Source organism: Macrobrachium rosenbergii, chromosome 50, assembly GCF_040412425.1.
Source record: "Macrobrachium rosenbergii isolate ZJJX-2024 chromosome 50, ASM4041242v1, whole genome shotgun sequence".
NCBI lineage: Eukaryota > Metazoa > Arthropoda > Malacostraca > Decapoda > Palaemonidae > Macrobrachium > Macrobrachium rosenbergii.
Genome location: NC_089790.1, coordinates 36,991,749 through 37,014,624, shown reverse-complemented (window position 1 = coordinate 37,014,624; position 22,876 = coordinate 36,991,749). Strand labels below are relative to the sequence as shown.

General features: G+C 34.5%; 1 protein-coding gene across 4 annotated transcripts in view; it reads left to right on the top strand.

Moving 5' to 3' along the window:
• Positions 1-22,876, top strand: part of LOC136832839 (tyrosine-protein kinase BAZ1B-like) — a 193,388-nt gene that overhangs the window by 108,257 nt on the left and 62,255 nt on the right. For all 4 annotated transcript variants that reach the window (XM_067094492.1, XM_067094491.1, XM_067094493.1 and 1 more), the window contains exons 15-19: positions 12,251-13,291; positions 13,407-13,672; positions 16,787-16,906; positions 18,592-18,739; positions 18,883-19,012. In XM_067094492.1, coding sequence (XP_066950593.1) covers positions 12,251-13,291; positions 13,407-13,672; positions 16,787-16,906; positions 18,592-18,739; positions 18,883-19,012 — 1,705 coding nt within the window. The remainder of the gene's footprint in view (positions 1-12,250; positions 13,292-13,406; positions 13,673-16,786; positions 16,907-18,591; positions 18,740-18,882; positions 19,013-22,876) is intronic.

Genomic DNA, 22,876 nt, shown 5'->3' with positions numbered 1-22,876 from the left:
TTAACTTTCATCATTCACTCTGACTCTCTTATCAGTCAAAAAAGGTCAAGTTCACTTCTCCCAAGGCCAAGCTATAAAGGCCAAAAAAAAAAAGACACGAAAGCGCTCAGGCACAGAGAGAGAGAGAGAAAGAGAAATTGCTTCACCCTACAGCACCAAGGCCTGATGACGCTTACAGAAAAAATGCTAACACCAAACCTCGGGCTCGCCTGTCTCCAACGGCAAAACTGCTGGATCAACACTTCCCTTTGTCCAAACGTGAAAGTGCCACTCAAGCAAAGGCAAGCGCCTGCCCACATACTCACATTAATATTACCCACACGTGACATACGTGTGACTACAAAACCAAGAAGTGCATACACACTTGTGCAAAAACTGTTTGCACCCCGCAACTCATAAATATCACGAGGATACTACCCAAATATTAAAGTTCTAGAAATAACGCAACAACCAAACATCACCTCTTTACATAATACACGCTCGATGCACTGCAGTAGATTGCTATAAAAAGAAAAATAATAACACACCATAATACGCTTCAGCGCTTCACTAGGCGTAAAGTACTACGCTCCGCCCAAACTCGTGACGCAAATTACTATGTCACCGCGTGGTGATGACGCAACACCTGCTGCAACCTAAACATTAATCAAAACTCAACGCATAAAACACACAGTTGTCCCTATCACCAGTTACAACACAACGAAAGGACAATTTCACATCAACCCAACTAAAAAAAAAAAAAAAGAAAAAGATAACATCACAACACTTACGCAGCAGCAATTTCCATCAGGCGAAGAGAGAGAAACAAAAACACTGCCTTCACGGTTTTAACACACGCATAGCGTCTTAAATATCGCAATTATTGCACAATATCACTGTTTTTACCCCTACCCAAAACATCTGCACAAACACTAGCTAGCTTAGAGAAGCTCAGCTCGCCTCTAGCAACTGCTGACTCCCACAAAATCCTATCCTGAGATGCCAATACTCATTTATGTTCCTTCTCGAAACTTATACATGCCTAATTATTTAACACCCTCTAACTGTCTAACTACCTTAGCTACCTTTACGCTACCTTACGCCACCAAAACTGTAAATCGCCTTCTTGAGCCTATACTTGATTTAAGTCTCTGTTTTATGAACAGAGGTTTGATCTCATTATCCCGAGACATTGTGTGATAGCAGTAACGGAGCCGCATCAAGGTTATATCTTTCCCAACTAAAATCTAAGGACTACTGGAATGAGATACTAAGTACAAAACTAAAACCCTTTATTGACAAAATCAACTAAAAATAACTTCTTAAAAATTACTTAAGAATGAAATCCAATGTTTCACATAATCATCAGAAAATCTTCTAAGGAAATAATGCTCCAAAATCATAAACCCCCAATTACAGAAAATAACTCATCTGTCAAAACATGAACACGTCAATCAATTAAAACAGGTCATCTCAAATGTCATACCACTCTCATCCTCGTAGGAGTGAGAGAAGAAAAATGAATAGGAATGGAGTGGAACAGAAATACTTGTGAAAGAAGAAACGCTACATTAAAATCATACAATGTAAAAAATTGCAGAAACATACATTTCAATGACACAGGAGATACCGCGTGTTCATGTTCTGAAAAACAAAGCCTAAAAACGTATAAGAATTCTTACTCACCCACAAGTCCTCTGGGACAGTTTCCATGTAGAAAACTACCATATCTTTCAGACACACATGAATCGGATCTCACAAGTCCAATTCGAACAACAGTTCCTCCCATTATATTCATTATCTAACGACGAACGCATCCATTTTTGTATGACACCATTCGAGGTCAAAGTTCCTCGCAAGACACGCCTGTATTTCAAGGCGCCACGGCGTACACGTGACACACCATACATTATTAAGAAGCATCCTTCAAAAACCGGATTTTGTAACTGGTTCAGCTTAGAACGTTTCTTGCTGAAAACGCATTTCAGCCCGTGTCTTGTCACCAAGGTGGTTTCTTCACCTGTGGTATGCTAATGTTTCAGCATTTTCCAATTTGCTGCGTACAGTGAAAATGGACCCTGCTAATAGCTGACCCAACTTTTCAAAGGTCACCTTTCTGAGCTTTGCATAGATGTACCATCTTCTTGTGCCGCGCATTACTGATACTGGCCAGCTCTCACGCTTGTATAAAAGCATTAGTGAATTTATAGCATGTAGAAGTATTGGCACCTTTGTTTTCAATCATTATTACCATAATATTGGTGCGTAATTCTGCTTCACACTGGAGCACAATCCGTCCACCTCCACAAACCTGTTTTACTTCACACTCAAGCTCAATCCGTCCAGTATGAGTTAATGGCACCGTTAACTGGATATCGGCACTGAAACCCCTGCTTAACAGTGTCGTTAATCAGAGATCAGCGCCGAAAATCAGGTTAACTATGTTGCAGCCAACTGCTGTAACACTGAAATGCCGTTAACTAATGCGGCCGGTAAGCAAGGACTGCCTGTATACAGTAAATTCCCGGTATTCGCGGGGGATTCATACCACACACACACACAAAACCGTGAATAACTAAAATCCAAAATTCTTAGAACCTTCTAAAAACACTTAAAACTGCTATTTTGATAGCTCAAACAAAAAATAAAAAATAAAAATACTCATACAGGTATTATCCTACTTACGATGGGGTTAGGTTCCAAAAAACCCATCGTTTGTTGGAAAAAACTTATCTCGAATATAGTCTAGTCTACACTAGGATATTCAGTACCATGTATACATATATGGTAGCCTAGCCTACACCATAAAGTATATTTTATACACACACGGTATAGTAATTATTATTATCAGCTAATTCTGGAGGTTCATGCAATGGCTTATGATAATTCAATACAAAGAGAAATTGAATAACACAAGAATTAGCTTAGCCTACACTATGGTATATTGTATACATATACAGTAGCCTAGCCTACATTATACTGTACTCTATATTCACATATTAGTATCATATTATACAAACATCAACATAACGAATATGCATCTTTTCCATGGATCTTTTGAAATGTTATGCTCTAATTCACTGTATCCAATAATTTTGTATCTATTCTTATGTTGCTTATATATTATAAATTGTAGTCACAGCGATCAGTGTCTTGGTTTGGAAATAGATTACGCGGTAAGTTTATTTCGCCATATTTAATGCAATTTAGAGCACTTTTCTTGCTTTAAGTTAGTGTAAATGAATCTGTAGATACTATATTTATATGGGCCAAGGTTGTTTTTCATTATATGAAGCGTTTTCAAGTCGAAATATAAGTTAAATATGTCTTGTTGTGAAATTAATTTAGCTATTTTTTTCTTTAATAGATGATGTTGGCTGTTTGGGGCCATGTTTGTTTTGTGTAAAAAAAGAAAATCAAGATTCCGTTTGCTATTTTGACTTGGTTTCATCATAATAGGAGCTTTACGTATTTATCGTTTATTGGCGTAATAATGGCAGTAATATGTGTTCTTTCATGCCCAGTAACTTTGATTAAAATACTTTCTCTCCAATTTGAATTACGGTCGAGTTGCATCCATGTTACCGATGCACGATAATTTATAGTCATTAGCAGCTTGAACATTGTTTTCTCAGCTTCAGCTACAACTTGCAGCTTAAATTGAGCAGTATATTTCCTTGCTGATCTTTTATCCATACCAAATAAGGGTATAATGTAAAATATATCAGTCCTGTTCGACTTAATGTCATTTGTACTATTACTACGGTAATTGTTTACTACCATACGATGGTTGAAATACAAGCAAAACGGCTTTTGTTATCCGATTCAGTAATAAGCAAAACAACAGTTTCTCTTTCAGTTGTTTATGGCTGTATGCATTTATGCAAGAGTGTAACGTTACTAACAATACTTTTATCATTCTCTTTTACTTTTTTAACTGGAAGGTGAGATAAAGAGATTGAGGAAAAGAAGATGGTCTATTGTAATTTGGTCTCTCTCACTGCCTGATTGTATGCTGCCTCCTGCGCCCTCGTGAAATTTAAAAATATTTTATAAATATTGTCGTATCGGTATTAATTGCTTACCTCCATCGCAAAGTCTAAAAGTTAAGTATACCTTAGTTTTACCAGACCACTGAGCTGATTAATCTCTCCTAGGGCTGGCCCGAAGGATTAGACTTATTTAACATGGCTAAGAACCAATTGGTTACTTAGCAACAGGACCTACAGCTTATTATGGAATCTGAACCACATTATAGTGAGAAATGAATTTCTTTCACCAGAAATAAATTCCTCTAACTCTTCATTAGCCGGCCGGAGAGTCGAACTCGGGCCTAACGAGTGCAAGGCCACAACTGTACCAACTTGCCCAACGAAGAGCTATCTCAAAGTCAAACTATTGTAACTCGAGCACTACTGGGTACATGAGTATTTTAATAGTTTATCACAAAAAGTGCATTTAGCCCTGAAAATTATATGAAAATGCAGTAATCAGTGAATATTTCTCAGTGAAAAATAGCATGAATGGGCAAATTTTCAGCGAATAATGCTTATATATGTTCCATAGAGAAATTTGCAAATCGTGAGAACTCAAACACGGGGGTTTACTGTATGTATATGTGTGTGTACAGGTAGTGCTAGAGTTACGATAACTTGATTTTGCGTTGGGGTTAGCAATTAATACCGATACGACAATATTTAGAAAATATTTTTACATTTCGCGTGGATGCAGGCAGCAGCGTACAATCAGGCAGTGAGAGAGACCAAATTACAATACACCAACTTCTTTTTCTCCATCTCTTTGTCCCATCTTTTAGTTAAAAAAGTAAAAGAGAATGATAAAAGTATTGTTAGTGACGTTACACGCTTGCATAAATGCGTACAGCCATAAACAACCGAACGAGAAACTGCTTCTTTGCTAATAACCGAATCGGATAACAACAGCCCTTTTGCTTGCATTTCAATCACTGTACGGTAGTAAACAATTACTGTAGTTATGTTACAAATGCCGTTAAGCAGAATAGGACTGATATATTTTACATTATACTCTTATTCGGTATGGATAAAAGATCGGCAAGGAAATATACTGCTAAATTTTAGCTGCAAGTTGTAGCTGAAGCTGAGAAAACAATGTTCAAGCTGCTAATGACTGTAAATTATCGTGTCGTGCATTGGCAACATGGATTAAACTCGACTGTAAATAAAATTGGAGAGAAAAGTATTTTAATCAAAACTACCAGGCATGAAAGAACACACATTAATGCTGTTTTCACGCTGATAAAAGATAAATACATAAAGCTCGTATTATGATGAAATCAAGTGAAAATAGCAAACAGAATCTTGATTTTTTTTACACAAAAATAAAAAATGCCTTCAACGGCCATCATCTATTAGCAAAAAAAAAAAAAGTAAATTAATTTCACAAGATGTATTTAAGTTATATTTCGACTTAAAAACACTTTGTATAACGAAAAATACCTTGTCCCATACAAGTAGAGTATCTAGAGATTCATTTACACCAACTAGGAGCAAGAAAAGCGCTCTAAAATGAGTTACATATGGCGAAATAAACTTACCACGTAATCGATTTCCAAACCAAAACATTGATCACTATGATTGCAATTTATAATAGAAAAGCAATATGAGAATACAGTAGTACCCCAAACTTGCGCGATTCGAGTTGAGCGAACTCACAGACACACAAATTTTTCATTGGAACCTAACTGATTGTCATTCACGAGGTTTTCACAGACACGTGAACACTTAGAAACCCTATAAAAGTGTTTAATTTTTTATGTAATTTATGTTTTCAAGCTTTTATGTGTAAATTAAATAACATTAAATATTAAAAATAATTTTCTCTCTCTCTCTCTCTCTCTCTTTTACTGAGATAAGAGAATTTTTATGGTACATATATACAGGTATGTTTATTTGTTTTGTATGATAAATAATTTTTTTACCTAATAATAAGTGCTAATTTTCAAATATTAATAAGATTAAATAATAATAATAATAATAATAATAACTGTAATTACAAAATTCATATTATTTTAAAGAAACAGATTCTTTCCCTCATCTTTTTTAAGAAGCTCAAGGCAAAAGCTGTCAGACATGTCATTCAACATGACAAGAAGGGGGTGTTGCTGATCAGGGTCAAAGATTCTCTCTCTCTCTCTCTCTCTCTCTCTCTCTCTCTCTCTCTCTCTCCTCTGTGTGTGTGTGTGTGTGTGTGTGTGTGTCCGTGATAATTCATAAAAATTTCACTTGTAAGTAAGGACAACTGTTATCTCTCTCTCTCTCTCTCTCTCTCTCTCTCTCTCTCTCTCTCTCTCTCTCTCTCTTTTGCTCGTAGTTAGTGCAACCTACAGGTTACTGTTTCTCTCTGTCTTTAGCTGTACAGTAGATAAGTTTAAATTGATCTAATTTTACTTTTACCATCTACAAACTGTATGCCGTTCTAAAACATGGAGCATTGCAGAACAAAGAGACAGAATAAAGAAGTTTTTAAAAATGAGGTTGAGACGACTTCTAGAAATAGATCAGTGGAATGGGGGGAGAAAGAAATAGTTTACTAATGTTCACACTCCTATATTCTTATGTTAACCATTTATTTCTTTTTTTAAGGATAATGTATTAAGACAGTAATTTCATAACTTTTAAATGAAATTACTGTAACTTTAATTTAATTTAAAAGATAGTTGATTACTGAATTTCCATCTTTTGATACCTAACGTAAGAAAAATCTCTCTCTCTCTCTCTCTCTCTCTCTCTCTCTCTCTCTCTCTCTCTCTCTCTCTCTCTCTCTCTCTCTCTCTCTTTACAACTTATTTCTCTATACGTCTTACCTGTACAGTAGAGGTAAGTAGCTAGTTTAAATTGATCTCATTTTACCTGTACCATCTACAAAGTGTAAATGTGCTAGTGTGGCAAATACGTTCTAAAACATAGACAAATAATAACTAAGAGTTGTATTAGTCAAAATAAAAAACACTGTTCATGAAAAGCATTTCAGAACAAAGAGAAAGAGATATGGAATGAAGTTATTAAAAAGAGACTCAGAAGACTTCTAAAAATAGATTGGTCAGAAGGGGAGAGGCAGAAATTCTCTTCCAACTGTATTTTTATGTCAACCATTTATTTCATTTTTTAAGGGTAATGTATTAAGCTAACTTTTAAATGAAATTACAGTAACTTTAATTAATATAATTTGGGAGCATGATTAGGGTCATATTTAGTGTCTAAACTTTACAAATAAGCATTTATTAGCATTTTTAGAGACCATGCCAAACTTATGCGAAAATTCATCTTGAGTGAGGGGTTCTGGAACCTAACCTCCCTTAAGTTCAGGGTATGACTGTATTGGATACAGTGAAGTAAAGCTTAACTTTTAAAAGATCCATGGAAAACATGCATATTCATTATGTTGATTTTGTGTTATACGATATTAACCCTTAAACACCGAGCCTCTATTTACAAAAGTGTCTGCCATATGCCAGCGGTGTTCGGGAGTTAGCGCCAAAGCAGAAAAAAAAGTTTTTTAAAAAAATCACAGCACGCTTAGTTTTTAAGATTAAGAGTTCATTTTTGGCTCACTTTTTTTGTCATTGCCTGAAGTTTAGTATGCAACCATCAGAAATGAAAAAAATATCATTATCATATATAAATATTGAAATATATGACAGCACGAAAAAAAAATTTCATAAATAATTGTATACAAATCGCGCTGTGAGCAAAACGGTTAAAAGCTAATGAGTTATTTTTTTTCATTGTATTGTACACTAAATTGCAATGATTTAGGTATATAATAAATTGTAAAATGATCAAAGCAACACAGAGAAAATATTATCACAAAATGATGCATGAATTTGTAACGGGGGATATAAAAATTTTTTTTTTTTTTTTTTTTTCAAAAATTTACCATAAATCGAAATATTGTGCTAGAGATTTCCCGTTTGTTGCAAATTGAAGTAATTGATTGAATATTACTAGAATGTAAGTGTTTTAGCTTACAATTGCAGTTTTCGACCATTTCGGTAGAGTTAAAGTTGACCAAAGGTCGAATTTTTTCTATTTATCGTGATTTATACGAAAATATTTCAAAACTGATAAAAGCTACAACCATGAGTTATTTTTTGTTGTATTCTACATGAAATTGTGCACATTTTCATATATAAAACTTTATGTAACGACTAATATAAAATGGTGCAGACATTACGACAAAGTGACGAAAGAATTTCTGAGATGTTCGCAGAGTTACCATGACGGACGTAAGGAAAAGTTTTTTCAAAAATTCACCATAAATCGAAATATTGTGCTAGAGACTTCCAATTTGTTGCAAAATGAAGGTAAATGATTGAATATTACTAGAATGTAAGAGTTTTAGCTTACAATTGTGTTTTTCGACCATTTCGGTCGAGTCAAAGTTGATCAAAGGTTGAAATTTTGGCACATCATGATTTATATAAAAATATTCCAAAACTGATAAAAGCTACAACCATGAGTTATTTTTTGTTGTATTTTACATGAAATTGCACACATTTTCATATATAAAACTTTATGTAACGGCTAATATAAAATGGTGTAAACATTGCAACAAAGTGATGAAAGAATTTCTGAGATGTTCGCCAAGTTACAAGACGGACATAAGGAAAAAGTTTTTTCAAAAATTCACCATAAATCGAAATATTGTGTAGAGACTTCCAATTTGTTGCAAAATGAAGGTAAATGATTGAATATTACTAGAATGTAAGAGTTTTAGCTTACAATTGCGTTTTTCGACCATTTTGGTCGTCAAAGTTGACAGAAGAAATTTTGACATCGTGATTTAGGTTGAAATATTTTTGATAAAAGCTACAACCATGGGTTATTTTTTGTTGTATTTTACATGAAATTGCACATTTTCATATATAAACGTTACCCGACTAATATAAAAGACAATTTTATGACAAAATAATGAAAGAATTACTGAAATTTTCGCCAGTTTGGTGACATAAGGAAAAAGTTTTTCAAAAATTACCATAAATCGAAATAAGAGACTACCAATTTGTTGCAAAATGAAACATGATTGAATATTACTAGAATGTAAGAAAAATAGTGGTTGGTCAAAGTTGACCGCGTAGAAATTTTTGTAGTGATGTTTGTATGTATGTTACCCTGACAGACAATTTTAGTCGACTTACAACATGTCCAGTTGGCAAAAAGGGTTAATAATGAATAATAATAAACGATATTGATGAAAAAACGTGAAAAAAGGAAAAAAATATTTTTTCACTGCGGTAGTGATGCTTGATTATGCTCCTGACCCCACAGTCCCAAAATCCAAAAGATTTCAAAAACCGAAATACATCTGGCCCCAAGGATTTCTAATAAAGGATTGTGTACCCTATTGTGAGAGTAATATATGTACAGTACTCAAGTAGACTGAAATTTACCATAAATGCTACTGTACATAAATGTTCGTGTGTTACCGCGACAAGCCACTTGGGTGGCATTATGGTTTGTTTACATCCACTCATGGCAAATGACAGAAAGGTAGACTGCCAGCATATCGTAAACAATTTTTTGTAAGTTTTTGATAACAGACATAATTGTGCTTGTTTTCAATATTTTATTAATTTACTGTACTGTCGACCCTCGTTAAATTGGACCCTGTTAATCCGGTTATTGGATAAGACAGACACCAAAGAGGGTCAGCCGATTTAAAATACGAATGTTCAACCACGATTTTAGATAGTTACTATTCCTTCATACGTTGTGTACCTCTTCCTTTTTATTTACCAAAGGTAAATAAAAAACTTTTCATTAATATTTTTATTTTATATACAGTATACTGTTCTGAATTTATACTGTACTAAACTGAAATGCTTTTAACTTGTAACCAATATAACTGTTCTATTTATAGACATGTCATTATGGCACTAAGTTTGAACATTGCCATGATTGTGATTGTTTGATTGCTGATGGCAAAAGTTATTCAATAATTTGCTTTATATAATTATTTCCTCATGAAAACAAGAATTCAACAATAATTTTAACTTTAGTGATATGAAAAATCCCACAACTCTGTCATGGTAATGCGTCATCACTTGTGAATCCACTCCTGGGCCTTCCTCAGATTTACGATTGCAATCTGATGACGACATTAGTAACAATAAGAAACAACCCTCTCCAAGATCGATATGATGAAATGTATTTTATAGTCTTATCGTTAAAATTCACAAGCTGAATTACTATTATTTTGATCATATATATTTTTGCATTTTACGGAATGTATTGTTGAACACAAATGTGTTAGTGAATGTATGGTCTTAATTGTCCTGCTATTTTATAACTGATGATCTTAATTATCTCATTCATTTAACAGTGTATTATTATAAATAATAATAAACTATAATGAATATATGGCTAAAATGAAAAACATGAAAAAGTGAAAAAATGCTTTTGCTGCAATAGTGACGTTTGATTATGCTTCTGACCCCACAGTTCCAAAATCTGAAAAATTCCAAAAACCAAAGCACATTTGGCCCCAAGGATTTCGGGTAAAGGATTGTGTACCTGTAGTCAAAATTTTATTCTCATACTTTTCATTTTAGAGACTCCATTTCTTTTTACTGAACAATTATGCATTCATATCTGAGCCTAGGTATCTACATATGCAGCTGAATTCTATCATTTTATCATGTTGTATTCTTCATTTTTCATCTTTTACCATTAGCTTTAATTTAAATGTTTCTACATTGGTTTATTATTCATACTCTTTGTAAAAATAATGAAATACAGTATATTTATTGGTATTTGTAGTATATATATATATATATATATATATATATATATATATATATATATCTTCTTTTTCTTTTAACGTGCTTTTATTCCCATTTTTATATATATATATATTTGAAGGACTTTTGATTTAATGGGTAGACCTGTGGTCTCGATCGGCTGCCCTGCCTGACAAACTGTCACTGTCAGCGTGTGAGATGTTTGTTATGTTTTTAGAAGGTGTTGTAGTAATTTAGTCTGTAACATCCATTTGCTTTTCAAGCAAACCTATCCGTTGATTACATATATAATCCCGGGATGTCTACACAGATAGTGTCTGCCTCTCTTGATCAGATGGTTTGACTGCTCCACAACGCGGTTAAACTGTACTGTCAGCTAATATTGCCCCCTATTAGTCTGTCTCAAAGATGGTTGACTGCAATAATTAGGCTTGTTTTTCAGTGTATTATTATTAGCAACAATTTTTGTGCCTGCCTAGTACAGTACAGTACCTAGCCTAGCCTATGGCGCCTGGTCTCCCATAAGTAATACGACCACATTGGACGTAGGGCAGTTTTCATGTGGAAAAAATTTATTTGGATCTCGACTGAATCATATCTCAACGCTTCCTCTGGAATGGATTAGTGTCGAGGTCCAAGGTTCTACTGTGTACTTATACATATATATATGCATGTATATACAGGCAGTCCCCTGTTTACGACGGGGTTCCGTTTTTACGCCGCATTGTAAACCGAAAAATCGTCAAAAATCCTAAGAAAACCTTACTTTCAATGTTTTGGGTGTATTGAAAACAGCATAAACTGCATTTTTATTGAGTTTTTCATAAAAAAAAACTCCAAATTTTTATTCTGTTGTTTTGGAGCCATATTGCATCCATCGGATCGGTGTATGACGCTTCGTAATCCCGAACATGTGTGTAAACCGATATATATATATATATATATATATATATATATATATATATATATATATATATATATATATATATATATATATATATATATATATATATATATATATATATATATATATATATATATATATATATATATATATCTATCTATCTATCTATCTATCTATCTATGTATCCCAGTCCCCTGATGTTAATATTTACCTGTATTAATGGAAACACACAAGTTAGAAATATAAGTATTTTAAGTTTGTCCAATTATGTTTTTAAAGAGCTGCAATTTTTTTTTGTTTTCATTAAAACTTGGATATTTATATTAAAGACAAACAGTGCAGGTCAATCCTGTGAGATTCAAGAGTCTGTGGTTACTGGTGTGTTTTAAACTACTGTATTTAGTAATGATACCAATGAATATGTATTTTGAAGAGTAATTTGTTCTGTAGATCCAATAACTTGTCCTGGATTCCTTTTGATATTCTTATAGTTTTCCGGCAAAAATAGTTTGTGCCATAACCCTTTGTTTTATTGAGCATAAATTTTGTATTTCAAGTGTTTCATGTGGACCCTGTTCTATTTTCAGAATACAAGTCCAAGGAAAGATTCTTCTGCAAGTGCACAGTTAGAGGCAGGAAAATCCTCTGATAAGGTATCCCCTTCAGTTAAGTCTTCTTTGGAAAAGCACCCAAAGGCTGCAGCACATAAACCCAATCTTGCATCTGCGGAAAAAGATGCTTCATTATTGGCCCCTATGTCTGGTACTCCAGTAACTAATGGTATGCCCTTGAAGCAAAGTAATATTAATGGCACAGGAGTCGTGATGTCTCAGTCTTCACCTGCTGCTGATAGTGCAACAGTGAATTCAAGCTCTGTAACTCATGGTGGTAGTAATGCAGCAGTGGTATCTAGCTCTGTTACATCAGTTAGTGGGACATTATTGCAGCCTTCACAAGATAACTCAGGCAATATAACAGTTTCACCAGCCTCTGATTCCAAACCTTTTGTTCATGGCTCTGGATCTGAAAATGGTGTCACTTCTGTTGTGCCTGGTTCTAAGCCAGGAAAAGGTGACACTTCTTTGGTGCTCTGTTCTGCTTCAAAAAGCAGTTCTACATCTTTAAAACCTAAATCTGGTATAGATAGTAGTGTAATGGCTTCAGTACAGATGTCAGAGTCTGATTGTAGAGTCCCTAATGTTATGCTTGGTTCAAGAAGCCCATCTGATGGTCCATTGGCACCACAATCCAATATGGCAAGTGCTGTCACATCAGATAACCAAAAATCTGAAAAATCCAGTAAATGTGATCAGACAGAAACTGTCAGTGGTTTAATTTCTGTTAGTCCTGTAGGTTCTATATTATCTCAGCAAATGTCTAGTCAGAAGACATTGGCATCAGTGATACTCCCAGAATGTGACTCAGATTCAGATGAAAAACCCCTTGCTGCTGTCAAAAAGCAGTTAGAACTTGAGGCAGAAGACAGACCATTGTCAGATGTAAAAAGGCAGTTAGAACTTGAGGCAGAAGACAGACCATTGTCAGATGTGAAAAGGCAGTTAGAACTTGAGGCAGAAGACAAACCATTGTCACTCATCAAGAAAGAACTTTCAGAAAGTCCCTCAAAGGTAAGTTGAAAGTCGAGTAATTTCTTACCGATCTTGAAATAATGCGGAACATCTGTGTAGAAGTTGTAGCTCTTATATCATAATTTTGTTATTATTAGCAATTTTTTTGGCATAGGTACGACCTCGGGGGAGACCTCCTAAACCTAAAGTTGATACTCCGCCACGTCCCCGTGGAAGGCCTCCAAAGGAAAAACTGTCTGGGGAAGAAAAAATTCAACGCCCTCGAGGGAGACCTCCCAAGTCAAAGACACTAGATGATGGAACTCCTGTGGTAGCTGGGGAAGGAAGTCCAGGGAAACGTGGAAGACCAAAAGCCCTTCGCTTCATCAGTGATGATGAAACTTTTCCACCAGTTGGGCAAAATATGTGGTTCTACTACAAGTAAGTTACAGCTTTTCAGTTTAAGAGCTATAGTGATGATGTAAATTGCTTATTTTGTTTATAATTTACTTAGCCATATATTTGTGTAGGAAAAATTGTTTTGTTAATGCCAAAGAAATGCTTAAATATTATTGGTATAAAAAGTCTCTCACAGTTCAGATCAAATATTCTTTCCATAGTTATGTAAAGTAACATACAGGTAAACCAGCCAGATTTGTATCTGTTATGACAAAATTAAACAGAAGTTTTCATTAAAGGGATTTTAGCAGTATTGAAGCCCATCTAACTAGTGTGCTTTATGGAATGATGAAGCAGATAAAAGCACATTAAATCTCAATAAACCCATTATAATAGTACAGGCAGTCCCTGGTTATCGGTGGCCTCGGTTACTGGCGATCCGGTTTTATGGAGCTTGTCTAGTGACAACGATAACTGGATTTTTTCCACTGATGTGCCGGTCTCTGGTTATTGGCACTGATCCCCACTTATCGGCTGAGCTGATAACCAGGGATAGGCGCTATTATCGCCGATTTTCAGTTATCGTCACGCTGTCAGGAACAGAACCCCACCGATAACTGGGGACTGCTTGTACTGTACAGACAGCCATTGGTATACTATTAATTTAGGCTCCTTAAAAATAGAGTTAAAGATCAATCAGAAAACAGTCTTAATTTGACAAGACTATAATTGGGATACATTCGTAACCACTCAAATACATGTATTAACCTACTTATGATGGGGTTAGGTTCCAAAAAACCCGTTGTTTGTTGGAAAAATGTATATCGAATGTAGCCAGGCCTACACTAGGGTATTCAGTACCATGTATACATATATGGTTGCCTAGCCTACACTATAAAGTATACTCTAAACAGATACAGTATAGTAATTATTAATATCAGCTAATTCTGGAAGTTCATATAGATTAACTTATAATTCAATACAGAGAACAAGAATTAGCTTTAAGAAGGAAATCTGTTCTGATAAGAAAAATCAATTGAGCAGACAAAACATTATGCCCGGTTCAGGCACTTAAAGTTTGCCTAGATGTCATGGCAAACATCCCAGAAGGTCCAATTTTCCTACACCCTAGCACAAATAGGCATATCCACACTCCTTTCTTAGGTCACATGATATTAGGAAAGTAAGTACGTCATTGGTCTTCTTCAGAAATGTCTCTTTCAAAGAAGTCTCCAAATGTACAGGGTGGTTATCAGAGACAGTATTTTTGAAAAACATTATTGCCATGAGCTCGAAAAAGTCTGACTACAATGTGTATCAGTAGGTGGTATGGTTACTCCTAATCCCATAGGCGCTATAGTGGAAAACCAAGGGTTTTCTTGACAGTGAGTATGCTAACCTTTGCCGGGAGAAGGTTACCTAAACCTGAGGGGTATTTGGAATAAAGAATGGGGATTGAAACTTGTGGCTTGACCTTGGACCGGAATTTTTTTTTTTTTTCGTTGGGGTAATGGGATTAAAAATTAAGAGCTTACTCCTTTTTGTCACCTGTCAATTTCTTTGTAAAGCTCCTTGAGGAAGAACAAGCAACACCACTATCAAAAAACACATTTTGACATAGGAAAAACCTATTTTTGGTAGTTGTGACATAGGAAAAACCTATTTTTGGTAGTCGTTGTTGAGCCCTCAAAACCCTCCCACTTCCCTGACAAAAAGACATGGGGTTTGGGTGACAGATCATCCTGCATTGACCAATAGAAAGTTATGCTTCTTGGTTGTTTGTGCCAGCCTGTTGCCGACAATATGGCAGACTGTTCATGTGCAGTAGTCATTTATTCTGCTAGCAGGTTTTGACAATGGAAATAACTGGATAACAGTTTTGCTGATGATAAGGGAAAGTGCTCTCTTATCTTTGAGTCCATTATATACTCCATCACATGGTACAGTGTTTATCATTATGACACAGTATTGGCCAAAAAGACCACTAGGAGAGAATTCTTTGATATTAGTTTGGTCACCATGGAGCTCTGGTAGACCATGGAAGGTAATTCCTTGTGAACTCAACAGTGACTACCAAAAAATAGGTTTTTCCTACATCAAAACCTGTTTCATATGTTAAAATCTTTGGCAGCATGTGAAACGTAGCCCAGTGTTTTGAGGCATTTTGTATGTTAAGAACAAGTATTTTTTTCAATTTTTGTTGTTTATCAATACATTATATTTGTTTTATATTTATGTTTAAGAGTACAAATCATAATTTATTGTTTTGATGCATTGCCAACGGAAATCAAATGTTTATTTCTTCCTTGTTCATTATGACCATATTGTTTTATGCTTTTGTGATTTTTTAGTGCCTACAGATATAGCTCAAGGAAGTATAGCCAAATGTTCTGATGCAAAATATAGCTGAGCTTAGCTTAACTGTATAATAATTTTTTGAGAAGTTAAAATCAAATATATGATTATATGTGGTACTTGATATAATAGTCAACTTAGTCCTGGAACTACTTGATGGCCAATTTTAAAACATGATGTAATAAGAACAGGCTAATCCGTTACTTCAGACGACCCAGTTACTTCAGACGACCCAGTGGTGTTAGGTTAGAGAATACCTACCTGTAGTGGTGTCAGATATGTAAAGGTGACTAAAGTTGTATGTTTATGAAAAGATACCTTGAAAATTAGCAACTCATTGGCATAAGAGCAAAATGTTATGGAAATTGATGTCATTATTTGCAGATAGGTAACGGCAAAACGTGAAATATGTTAAGTAACAAAAGAGGAAAGGAAAATGCTGAAACAAGTTGCTAATCATCTAAATGAATTTAATTAGTAAAACCGTATGAAAAGGAGGTGTATTTTTTATGCTGTCATCAGCTAGGTCGACACAGAATGTGATCTGTTTGGTGAATAAATGTCTTGGGGCCAGGTAGAACTGGTGTCACAGTGCACTTTTCTTTTTTGTGAATTAAATACTCTTGAGTGTGGAGACTATCGCAAAACATGATTAAGACATTTATATGATTGATGGTGTTTTTATTATGAGTAAACTATTTTTAAGGAAATAGGTTGGAAATATTTTATTAGGATAATTTCTTTCAGATTAACTTGGAATTAAAATGTTGAAAAGTTAATTTTTTTTTCTTTTCATTGCAGCTCTTTGGAGGAGATTGATGCACTTTTGGAATCTTTAGCTGTCAAAGGCCTGAGGGAGTCTAAATTAAAAGCAGCTATTATGCAGGCCAGAAAACAAATGGAATTAAATTTTGTTAAAGAGTAAGTACTCATAGCCTAGACTTATTTTTCTAACAATTACTAGTGTTTCATTAGTATTTCAGTTGTTAATTTGGGAAATCTGTTAATATTATGATTATCAGTTATAGGTCAAGAAATTATGGGGATGGCTCTTAATGACAAAATGACCACATTATCAGAAAGTCCTTCTGAACCTCAGAATTTTCACTAACTTGGCACTCATCAGGTCATAGTGGTATCAGATTATATAGTGAAGATGTGCCCGTAACTGAATGGTACAGCCCAGAATGCAGAATAATGGTATTCTAGAAATAACAAATAAGATTACATCTAAACACATCTTAGATGTCTGGAAGAATGATTGGTGGGTGGTTTGGGCATGTGCAGTCTGGTCTTTGTCATTCAGGATCTAACACATTGTTACTGGAGAGGTTTTTACTAACAAGTTGTTGTTACTGGAGAGCTTTTTTTTTCAAAAGGGAATGATAGGAAAATAATAATTGATATTTGTACATTTTACCATTTAATGTTAATGAAAGAAATATTGTATGGCAGGTGTAAGCATTAATGTTATCAAAATATGTAGCTTTGGTTTGGCAGAAAAAAACTTAGTCAAAAGGTTGTAACTAAAAGTGAAGAAAAATTGTTTATACAATAATTCTACTGTAATGTACAAGAGAAAAGCAGCTTAGTTGCAGTAGAAAATAATGTGCTAGACCCCTCTGATAATGACTTAATTTTTTTTTTTTTTTTTTTTTTTTTTTGTAATTAATGCAGTCAGTAATGTAGTGTTCCATTCAGATATTTTTCGACATGTGCATACATACATATACAGTATATAACATTTTAAGGCTAAACTACACACTCTCTCTCTCTCTCTCTCTCTCTCTCTCTCTCTCTCTCTCTCTCTCTCTCTCTCTCTCTCTCTCTCTCTCTCTCTCTCTCTCTCTCTCTCTCTCTCTCTCTCTCTCTCTCTCTCTCTCTCTCTCTCTCTCTCTCCACCAAGGCTGCTTATGAGGGCCTTGACTGCCACAATAACAACAATAGTAAAAACAATGATGGCCTTTGAGTAATACTGCTTGTAGTAATATTACAGAATTATGGTTTTTGGCTAAGTGCAATCATTAGTAGTCTCTGATGCCTGTATATATATTAGCCTACCAGATGCCTCAGCTTTGCATAAAAGACCCCACTGTGTATTTTGAAGCCGCCCTCTTTATTTAAAGGGGTCATACATGCCATCAAATATGGTACTGTAATATGAATATGAACATTTATTTTTCTTTTGTAATAAGCAGACAAAGATACTGTATTCTGACTCCCTGTGACAGGAAGGTTACATAGAGACCAACTACTTGGTTATTTGTTTACTTGTGTATGATATATATTCATGATTTTTTTATTACTTTTTTTGCCTTGTACATTGGAATTAGTGACTGATGTGATATGATCCTTGATTCAGTCTTGGTCCTTTCTTCTTTTGCTCCTTTATTGTAAGTTTCTTTATTTTCCACTATACTACATATGTCTATACTATTTTATATTTTTTCTATTTACATAATACCAAACTCTTGAATTGTCAAGGTTTAGACATTCTCATACAAAAATGTTTGTTAGGATATTTTGGTAACAGTCTGTTAGCTGGTCTTGACATTGATGAATATAGGGAATTGATATTTAAGCATAACAGATTTTTCCTCTTCAAGGTGGCAGCCGCTTGAAGAATTAGTAGATGGATCTGTTCAGCTACTGGAAACACTAAGGGAAGATATAATCCAGATTGAAAAGGAGTTAAATGAAGGATGGCTTGGTAGTGTTCCAGAGCTTGAAGCTTGGGAGAAGAAAGCAAATGAGGTAAATATGTCTGCTGTTCAGTCAGACTTTTTCTTGGAAAGTTAGGAATGATACATTAATAAATATGTATTTGTATTATTAATTTACACAAGTGGCTGGGTGTGTATGAGTGTTATCTTTATTTTTTTATCTCTCTCTCGTAGGCTGGCTCTGTCCAAGAACTTGGAGAATGTTTGATTGAAGCCCAGCGGCACATACAGATAAAGTTCTTAAAAGGCATCATGAAGCCTATCCGTAAACCAATTCCCACCGAAAACCCTGAAGCACCGCAAGGTAATTTTGTTAAGTGCAGCTTTGGAATGAGTTGAAGTTCAATATACATTGTTTAAGCCATTATTTATCAGTGGAATTCACTTAATTATACATATATTTGTTTTATCTCAAACCCATTACTTTGTGATGGCCTATCCTTTATGTTAGTGCAGTCTCCAGACACCACAGAAGAAAAAGTCATACTTACCACTTGCCTGTGTTTGTATAAAGTCCTTAAGTTTCCCTGTTTGTTGTATTTCCAAATGCATATACAGTCTCGTTACTAGATTTTTTAATTTCATTTGTTTCCAACCTAAATTTTTAATTCATGCTTTAAGGATATTCTGTTTGTTAAATACATTTCTGGTGTTGATCAGTGATTTATTTGATAACTTACATCCAGTGTGCAGTTCTCAGTCCATAACCTAGGACAGTTGAGCAGTTTTGTTTCTTCCGTTGCCTTTGCAGCAGCTATAAGTAGCATTTATATTTCTTTTTGAATAGCTACTTCATTCATTATTTTTTCTTTTTGTATGTAAGAATTTTCCCAGCTGTTTGAGTTATGATTAAGTAGATTTTCTTTGTGTTACATTTAATGGATGCCTCCATGGCAGAATTTCAAGAATTTTCAAAAATTAGTCATTGACATTTTTGGACAGTTTGTCAAACACATCTAAAAAGTATTGTTGCTGAAGCAAGTTTTATAGAGAGGTTTATAAACTCTTTTGTTCACCACTTTCTTTAATGGTATGCACTAATGGGTGAATTTAATTATGTTGTCAAAAATTAGTTATTAACATTTTCACGGAATTTTATTTGAAATAAACGCATCCTAAAGTAATATAGCTCAAAAAAGAAGTTTGAGAGGTTTATTGACAATTATATTCCATCTGTATTGAGTAACATCATTACAAAACTTATGATTAATCCCATGTAGTTGGACATTGGTAATTTTACTATTGTCACCCTACTCAGATGTCAATGTTTTCTGTGTGTAGAAATGGAAATAATGATATAACAGTGGATTGACTTAAAAAAAATTCACAACTTACAACTAGAAGTGCTTAGAATTTCATGATAATTTGTTGCTCTTGAAGTTTAAATAATAAATTCACTCTTCCTCAATAATAACGTACCCCAAGGGGAGTTATATATCGGTATATTTCTTACATAAAGAGCACTTTTATTGAAAGTAAAAACTAGCCCTCTGTCTGTCACATTTTTGAAGTTATTATACAATATGTACTAATTTTTTTTCTTTTGACATTTTCACAAAACTTAAAATCTAGAGAAGCAAAAAATCATATCTCTTGAGATGACTATCCAGAATTTGAAATTCAATGAAACTTTGAGGGTTTGTAGTTTGTAAAGTGAAATTTCTTGTTAAGAAAAGTATTTTTGGTCACTAAATTTTTTTTTATCAAGAACAATGGTATGTGTCTTCTCTAATGTAAATTATATAAACTTGGTTGAATTTTTGGTTTCCTAAGGGGAGCATGTGAAAATTTAAAGCAGAGATACAGAGTCATTTTACATAAAGGGGGCCTGGTGTTTGCACATACCCTGACGCCATTTGGTGTTGCGTTATATACGTTTACACATTCAGCTGAAATGATTAACTCTGATTTTTACCACGAAAAGCAAAAGTTTGTTATTTATTCCCCACTTAGATTCATGGCTTGCAGTGATAAGTATTTCCAAAAAGTGCAAGAAAGTGTAAAAAGTTTACGTTATTATAGCTACTAAAATGTTTATTTAGTAAAAGTTATTACTAAAACCCTAAGATACAGTGATGGGAATAGGACTTATTTATAGGAAAATCTTGAGATGCAGTGATGGGAATCAGACTTTTCAAGCTGTGTGAAAGTCTTGAGATATAGTGATGGGAATGGGACTTTTCAAGCTGTAGGAAATTCTTGAGATACAGTGATGGGAATGGGACTTTTCAAGCTGTAGGAAAATCTTGAGATGCAGTTATGGGAATGGGACTTTTCAAGCTGTAGGAAAATCTTGAGATACTGTGATGGGAATGGGACTTGTCAAGCTGTAGGAAAACCTTGAGATACTGTGATGGGAATAAGACTTTTCAAGCTGTAGGAAAATCTTGAGATACTGTGATGGGAATGGGACTTTCAAGCTATAGGATAATCTATCAGTTTGATATAAAGTACTGAGTATAGGAAAAAGTAAAAGCAAAAAAAAATAAGAAGGGATTAAAGAATAATAAATCAACAATGTGGATGTCAGAGCTGTGAATTTTAACAAGACAGTGAAGTGAATAGGGTGTATTAATGCATCAGTGGAAATTAAGAAAATACAGAGTAAGATTTCTAAGTACAGTAAATGATAAAAGACATAGGAAAGTAAAATAATAGAACACCAGAGAAATGAAAAGCTTAAACGTCTTGATAAACTTCAAGCTTACAGATGTGCAAGATAAATGGTTAAGTAGACAAATACTATGAATACCCAAGGCCGAGTCGTGGCATGAAGCTTTTGACAAGCTCACCTCCACCACCCCACATCATCACAGCAGATGATCGTCATACTGTCAGATAAGGAAAAAAGGAGAGTAAAAAATCATCAAAAAAAGGGGGGGGCTATTAATTGCACTAATTCCTTTGCCATAGCTCTGGTTTTTATATTGTCACTTGCAAAACAAATGACAACATTTTTTAATCACCAGAAAATAAAATGAATTTATGTAAATCTAGGTACTCACCATACTCACTACATGAATAAATTTAAGTTATTACCAGGTAACAATATATATACAACTTGAGATACAGTACTATGCAAAAGCTGCTGGTTAGAGACCCAGTATATACACATGATACAACACATTATTTAAAAGAGAAAGGTTAGAGCCAAGTCTGTAGTAATTCATTTACAGTATGTATAAAATACCTTATTCATATTTAAGAATTCACAAAATATGAGCATGCATGAGCTGAACTACTTAAAGCCCTCTTGTAGTATGGCATGTTTGAGTTGCCGTTGATTCAAATCCTCCCACAGAAGATGAAGGCTTCTCTTTTATTCATCCCATGGACAAGGATTGTAGTAAGTTTATCCAAAAAGTGCTAAACTTAAAAGTCAGAAAGAGGTTTTTGTGGCTATTGAAAAAATATGTCATGAAGTATTTTTTATTAATAATTTTTGTTTGTTTTGCAATTTTTTGTACTGGCTTTTTCATGTTTAATTACTGTATGGTTTGTGTAGAGTAATTTTTTTACTGTGTTATTATTACCACCATATACTGTAATACAGTGGTTCCTCGGCATACGAATGATTCGTTATTCGTATTTTCGTCATACGAAGTAAAATTTTTGAAAAAATCTGTTCCCACGTATGAACTAAAAATTCTGTTTATGAGCTGTTTGGTGGAATCTCGTGCGCAGCCAGCTGGGATTTTGGGGAGTGGGGGGGTGGGGGCCTGGATCCCCTTGGTCCTGGATTATGGGGGGACGGCCATGTGGATGTAGGGACGGAGGGATACATAGTGGGAAGGAAATAAAACAACGGGGATGATGGTTCTCTTTTTTAAAATGTCATAGGAGATTCTGAAAAGTCCTTAATCAACCTCATTTGCCTCGTGACCCTGACACAAACTTGTTGATCTGCGCTAGTCTAAGTCGTACCTTAAGTTTGTGTTTGTGCTTGTGGCTGAGGCTTTGCATAATTTTGTCGCATCATATTTTTGCAATTATATTGTTGTGATTAATAATCGGGAATAACAATGCCACACATGAAGAAGAACCCTGTTAAGGAAGTGGTGAAGAAAAAGGAGTCTTTAACTGTTGAAGTTAAGAAATAATTGATTGCCAAGCATGAAGCTGGCACACGTATGTCTGACTTAGCTCAAGATTGTGGCAGATCTGTGTC